The sequence below is a fragment of the Papaver somniferum genome, unplaced genomic scaffold (genome assembly GCF_003573695.1).
Source record: "Papaver somniferum cultivar HN1 unplaced genomic scaffold, ASM357369v1 unplaced-scaffold_18, whole genome shotgun sequence".
In the NCBI taxonomy this organism is placed as follows: Eukaryota; Viridiplantae; Streptophyta; class Magnoliopsida; order Ranunculales; family Papaveraceae; genus Papaver; species Papaver somniferum.
In genome coordinates this window covers 2,992,322-2,999,116 of record NW_020627707.1, presented here as the reverse complement: position 1 = coordinate 2,999,116, position 6,795 = coordinate 2,992,322, and the positions used below count along the sequence as shown (strand labels likewise).

General features: G+C 36.5%; 1 protein-coding gene across 1 annotated transcript; it reads right to left on the bottom strand.

Moving 5' to 3' along the window:
- Window positions 1–2,376: 2,376 nt before the first annotated feature.
- On the bottom strand, window positions 2,377–6,343 carry LOC113338085 (peroxisome biogenesis protein 2-like). The gene is made up of 8 exons (XM_026583604.1): window positions 6,070–6,343; window positions 5,816–5,929; window positions 5,543–5,699; window positions 5,053–5,189; window positions 4,863–4,963; window positions 4,228–4,345; window positions 3,799–3,962; window positions 2,377–3,095 (listed from the first exon to the last, which is right to left on the bottom strand). Exons 1-8 carry the CDS (start codon window positions 6,226–6,228, stop codon window positions 2,966–2,968), a joined length of 1,080 nt encoding a protein of 359 aa, XP_026439389.1. The 5' UTR covers window positions 6,229–6,343; the 3' UTR covers window positions 2,377–2,965.
- Between the last annotated feature and the right edge of the window lie 452 nt (window positions 6,344–6,795).

Below are 6,795 nucleotides of genomic sequence, written 5' to 3'. Positions count from 1 at the left end.
ATTAAACAATTCCCCATCGCAGTAAAGTTGGACTATAATAACAATTTCCCCTAACAGACTTACTATAAATCCACGTGGAGGTACTTTTATTTTCAAAACTGCCCCTTAGTATTAGGACTGCTTTGGGAGCTCGATTTGCTTTTCCGTCGAAAAGGACTGCCTTTGGAAGCTTAATATATAAAGAAAGCCTAGGGTAGTCCTATCTATAAAGGCCAATCAGACTTAATAAGTGAAGAGATAAACCAACTAACAATATGAACTGCATACGCAATATCGGGTCGAGTAATGGTGAGATAAACCAAGCTTCCAACAATTGTTCTATACAACGTGGGGTCATCTAAAAGAATACTGTTGGAATTTGTATTAGAAATAGGAGCTTAATTTATGAAGAAAATCACTAACATGCTTAGGTTGAGAAAATAGATAACCTCTTGAAGACGAGGCAACCTCAATACTCAAAAATTATCGCAATTGGCCTAAGTCTTTCATCCGGCCTATGTCAAAATGTTGGTCTAACTGTTCTTTCAACTGAATTATTACATTCAAATCATTAACTATAACAATCATATTATGAACATAGTGAAGCAATAATATTCGACATGCAGAACATGTGTGAATGAATAATGTTAAATCATAAGCACTTCACTGGAAACCAAGAGTAGTGACAGTAGTGGAGAATTTTTCAAACTATGAATGAGATGCTTCTTTTAGTCTGTATAATGATTTATGAAGTTTTCAAACTTCACCAGGTTTGTGAGGTACACCAGTAAGGGAAACTATATATACTTCTTCAGCAAGATCCCCATCGAGAAAACCATTTTTCACATCTATTTGAGATAACTTCCATTTCTTGAAAGAGGCTCCTGCAATAAGTGCACGATCATATATGTCATTTTTACCATCGGAGCAAAAGTTTCTTCATAATCAATTCCATATTCTGGAGTGAATCCCTTTTGAGACAAGACGAGCATTTTAGCATTCAACAGAAACATCAGATTTAGTTTTGATCTTGTAAACCCATTTAGAACCTACCGCGCGCTTTCCTGGAGGTAGAGTAACCATTTCCCATGTACCTGCTTTGTCCAACTCAAAAACCTCTTCAACCATGGATTTCTGCCATACTGGAATACACACAACCACTTTGTCTTCTGTGTTGTAGCTACCGTATATTCTTCATCAACTGATGCAGCAGAAAATAACACAATTACTATTCTGAGTTGATGAAGAATCCTCTTTATCATCATGAGAACATAAGTTGTGATTTTTATGCAAAGAATGAGCAATCGTTGCTACTAAAGCATTTTCTTTGCTGTCACTGTGAGTTTTCACACTAGTTTTTATTTAACCTTATTTTGATGATTTCTACTCAATTTTTTCAATCAAAAACGAAGTAAAAGTGATGAGTTTTTCAATCAAACAAGAAACGTCACGGAAAAGGGGAAGAAGAATACAAGAATTGTTTTTTTTTCTCTTCAAAACTAATAATTTCCGCTACCTCTCGTATCTCTCACTTTTTGTTTTTGATTTTGGTTAATGATTTATTTAGATTAGATATATATGACTAGGTTTTGGTGGTTATAAGGTTAGTTATAATTCATATTAGGATAAAAGATAAATTAGTATTTTCTTAACTTTAAAACACCCCTTAAGTATAGAGAAGTTGACCTAATCAAATCATGGTCCCCTCTGAAAAGCATGGTCCCAAAAAAAATCATTCTTCGTAAACATCACCAAATATGGACATAAAACGAATGGGCCGAGATATTTTTATGAATACTAGGACATAAAACATCACCAAATATGGACATAAAATTGTTTGAATGGGCCGAGATATTTTTATCAAGCCCAATTAAGTTGTACTTCTTATATATAATATACATGCAAAAATGCACAACGGCGTTTGCTCTAAGGATGCATAACGTCATTTCCTTTCAAGGTGTGAAAGAAGTCTTTTTTTTTCCTTTCTTTTGGCAAGGAGAGATTTATTATTATTTATAGCAGGGTCTGAATTATCAGTGAAATATCCAAAGTCCAAACTAACACTGAAAGATTCAAGACACCCGGAACTAAGCTCTTACCTCCTCCTTCACGGATGATATGTCTGAAAGAAGGTTGAAGAGCACAATATTTTTGTGGAGTTAATGGTTTTACAGCAAACGCCTTCATGTACAAATGAGATTCAGTTGATTCCTTGAGAATCTTACCTTTTGACAAACAAGATATTCCCAGGAGTGCAACTTAAACTGCAAGTCCATTATCTAACAACAGTTTACTAAGCGAACTGGGTTTGGTACTGAGAAACAAACAACGGAATACCAGTTCTATACTGTTCAAGCAAGATATACTAGCAGCCACCAGGGTAATATCATATACAAATTCTGACCCATGATTTGCAATTAAGAATTCGAGTAATCTTAACACCCCAAAGAATAGCATGTCTTGCAGACACTATAACAAACAGCGGGGTGGATTCTACATATACGATAATTAAAGACTACAACGAGGAATTTCTTGACCCCGTATTATAAGATAATCTACTGACATTATTAAATACACACATCTGTAACACAGAACAGGATATACTAAACTAAAAATTAACCCAGAAGAAGGGTTGTCAGCTTTACGTTAGTAGCAACCAAGTACTTCAGGTGCTCAAGGAGGATCGACAACTTCTGACGATGTAGAGTGAAAGAGCAAATACGACAGACTCCCCAAACTACTAGAAACAGAAGCTCCCGTTTTATTGAACAGGTAACACTTTCTCTTTTTTTTCTTTTTGCCTATCAGACTTCAGCTTCTGTGAGAATGTTGAGTTGAGGAGAGGGAAGTTTGGGAAATAAATTCAAGAAAAGAATAGCCACCAAGGAAGAAGAAATCCCACTGGAGGGTGAATAAATGGTGCAGATAATGAGATTCAAAGGAAATCCCACCTCGTTTTCATCTTATTATCTTTGAAGAAGTAAAATCAACTACTGGGAACTGTGCTTTTCGTTGGTCCTCCATGTCGTTGAATCGCAACAACCGGTTCATTGCATCGAGAACACCTGAATGATGGGGTAGCAGCACATCGTGTCCTTAAGCAGTAGTAACAATACCTGATAGCAAAGAGACGAATAATGAGATTTTGGTGACAACAGATGTAGAGAAACTGACTTGCATTGAGCAACATGATATTATTCTAGAGTTTTATAACTAGCGTGTGGAAACTTGTAACTAGTCACCTATTGAGATTAGTAATCTCAGTAAAACCTGAGTCACTGGCAATAAGAACCAAGTGACAAACTAAAGCAATGAAAATATGGCCATATAGGCATTTTAAGCACATAGAGAGAGACAAAACAGTCATTCAACAGTTCTTCCATTCATTACTTAACCAAAAAGAAAACAATCCAGCTTTCCCAGGACTTACTGAAACCCATTGATTTACTGCCAAATGACAATATGGTCCATCACCATCTTCCTACACAATTGTTTTTAATAAACAACGTACAGCAGATTATCAGATAATCTCAGTCCAGTTAAATGAGATGTCCAATCCAGGGATCAATTTAACAAATGAATCCAGGATCCAGAAGATCTAGTAAAGCAGTTTCTGAAATTTAGAGGTACTTCCGGTTACACAGTTAATTACCATTGCGGCTTCTGCTCGGGCATATTTTAGGGTCTCGTGTATCCATAAAAAGACCTAGGCTTAGTTATGAGTCACACACATGCATATAGGAGTTATTATTAACTATTTCACGAGGCCATTAGCTAATAACTCATAGACCGCAAGCAGGAAAATAATTAAGGACATACCTGTGTTCACAAGGGAGAGCAAGAAATGGAGTAGTTGGGTTTGCTTGGCAAATGGGGCAAGCAGTTACATCCTCAGAACCAGAAGATTTATCCTTGGAGAATGGAAGAAGAATTTTTCTGATTGATGATGAGTTAAGAAGTGGAAGAAGTAATAACAGCATCTCCTGCATGCATGTATTACCAATAAGTTCCAGCTCCAGAGCAAGTATAATTTCTCTAAGGATTAAAATTACAGTAAATTTCTATCATTTTACACAGAAATTAGAGCTTTTGCACTTCTAAGTTCAAATTGAACGAGGCATGGTTCAAATCTCTCAAATTAACCTCTTTATTATGAATGAGAAAAAAAATCTAACAACGGAACTACATGTCTATTTTGGTCCATAAAGGTCAAAGCTTCAAAATCATGGATGAGAAGGACAGGCTTACCGAGAATTCGTTCCACACTAACTGGCGATTCATGTACTCAAAGCTAACAGCACGGTTCATGTTAGGGCTCCCATATACAAGCCTTGCTTTCAGAGCTCTCTCGATAAGACTCCTGTACCTGCAACGATGAAAAAGGTACACAACATGATCAACAAGAGATAAACCGCAGCTGAGGAAGCAGATAAGTTCAGATTAACTGGATACTGATTAGACGACACTTTAATCTAAAAGTTAAAGATATCTGCTATATTCTAGAACATCAACTTGCCCAAATGAAGAGAGAACCTTTATAGAGAAAGTCGAGCATCTCACAGAAGATACCAAAATGACATCATCTCAGTAGATTGACATTATCCAAATAAAGTGACCAACTGTAAGCATCCTCATTTGGAGACAACATCATACATGATTTCAGGTATAACCCATTCAGTCCTAAGTTGCACTTCATGTTTTACATGTGACACTTCTTGTATCAAAGGAATATTTCAGCATGCATGGCCAACAGTTTGAAAAGGTAAAAGCGAAAAATTGACAGTATATGCTCGTGGACTCCACAAGAAAGCATGCAATTCTATTGTATGGACAGTATCCTAAGCATTCAACATATGAGTAGTAGTCTTTGCTCAGGAAATTACCATCCTTTGTAAAGAAATATCAGAAGGTTGATGAAGGAGGCAGCTCTATAAAATCCCTCTAAATGACGTACCATCCCCCACGTTCGATGCGCCAGCGACCTCTGAGAATAAGAGAAGACAAATCAGTTTTTACTTCCTAAATTTCACAACATTGGTTTATACATGAACTAGAAGGAAAAGGAGGCATTACCTGCTCAGAGTCGCCCCACCTACGGAAGGCAGAGAAGGACTGCAAACGGGCCCAAAAATACTGACCGCCTACAGTAGCAAGACAGTACCATATCTTCTTAGACATGGTGAGTCCAGGTCCTTCAAGCCCCGTTCTTACTGAATAGATAACAGGCAAACATAACAATGAGCAGCACATTTCACAAAACTCCAATTTGACATAAACGTTGATGCAGATAAACATCTAAAATTTAAGCAGATAAAAGAAAGAAGGAAAAGACTAGGGAGAAATAGTCTGGACAACTAAGAAAGCACCAAACAAGAGGCAACTGATGTGGGGATATAGCTCATCCAACTCCCAGGAAAAGAAAAGTCTCCCCACATGAATTAGGACCTGATCTAGTTCATCCTAGGATTACTCATGTATGAAATTCAATTGATATGTGATAATAAATTAATCAAAATTTCACCGCTAACACATAAACATTCAGCAATTAAGCAGCAAATCGTACCTTCTTTTCCTGTCATGGTGGTGGCGCTTTCATCTCTATACCTCAAATTCATTAAAGCATTTCCAGGAGTAGGTTTATCCACCCATATCGAAAACCTCCAAATGAGAAACTCGAGAAAAGCATCAAGCTCTGGTTCATATTGAAATAAGAACCCTGGCTAATCCCAACCAAAACAGATATACAACACTAGTAAATACCACATCAATCAAAATCAAACAAACCCGTAAAAATGAAAATCACATACTAAATCAAATCAATAATTAGAAATAATACCTTTATCAAATTGAAAACCTTAACTAATTGTTCTTTCAACATCCCCGATATCTCGATATCTAATCTTGCTGCATCCACTTGATTCACTCTGGATATCGAAATCGGTATCGGTGGCTGTCAACAACAAATTGAAGAAAAACCTTAAAACCCTAGAAAATTCAATAGTGAAATTACACAATTTAGATAATCCAGTAACCAAAAACCCCTATAAATTCAATAGAAAAATCACAATATTTAGGGGGAAAAGGGAGAACCTGAGAAGAAGAAGTGGTGACAGAGTGTTGCTGCCACTGAGGAAGTAATCTTTGAGATGTATTAACCCAAGCATCTTCTGATGGTATCTCCAAAGAGGGCAAAGAAGATGAAGATGAAGTGGGATTTAGGGATATGGTTAGGATTTCTTCTTCTTTCATCTCTTCTTTCTACAGGAAGAGATGAGAAAGAGAGAGAGATTTTCTTCACTATTTTTTCTGCTAATTTCTGAGAGCTCTGTAACTACACACACAGATAATATCATTTTTTTAGAACCCTGATTTTGGGCATACCGAAATCTTTCAAGGCATACAAAACAATAGTCCCATCTTGGGTGACCTTATAAGGGATATCCTAAGGATAGTTCAGTTACCTATATACCCTTAATATAAAAATTTAAAATCAATTTTCTAATCAAAATCAGTTTCCCTTAACATCTCTTCTTCTTCTTCCTCCTCTAGCCGAACTCTTCCCCCTCCTGCGAAAAAAAATTCATCATCGTGATTAATTGTCGATTCGTAAAAATTTGATCGTCGATTAAACTCAACCACATAATGACTCGTACAAAGAAAACTAGGGACTAGGCAAACCAAATCGTCTTCTAATCCATCAATTGAAGAAGAAGAACCAATTGAAGATGAAGGTGTAGAAACTGAAAATCAACCACCAATTGAACCAGAAACTGAACCAACTGCATCTCCAACTCCGGAAATAAGGATAAGAAAGTA

Coding starts and splice junctions, on each gene's coding strand:
- LOC113338085 (XM_026583604.1), bottom strand. CDS start 6,228: ATGAAAGAAGAAGAAATCCTAACCATATCCCTAAATCCCACTTCATCT. Junction 5,930..6,069: donor TCACCACTTCTTCTTCTCAG/GTTCTCCCTTTT, acceptor TGTTGTTGACAG/CCACCGATACCGATTTCGAT. Junction 5,700..5,815: donor AGGTTTTCAATTTGATAAAG/GTATTATTTCTA, acceptor GGTTGGGATTAG/CCAGGGTTCTTATTTCAATA.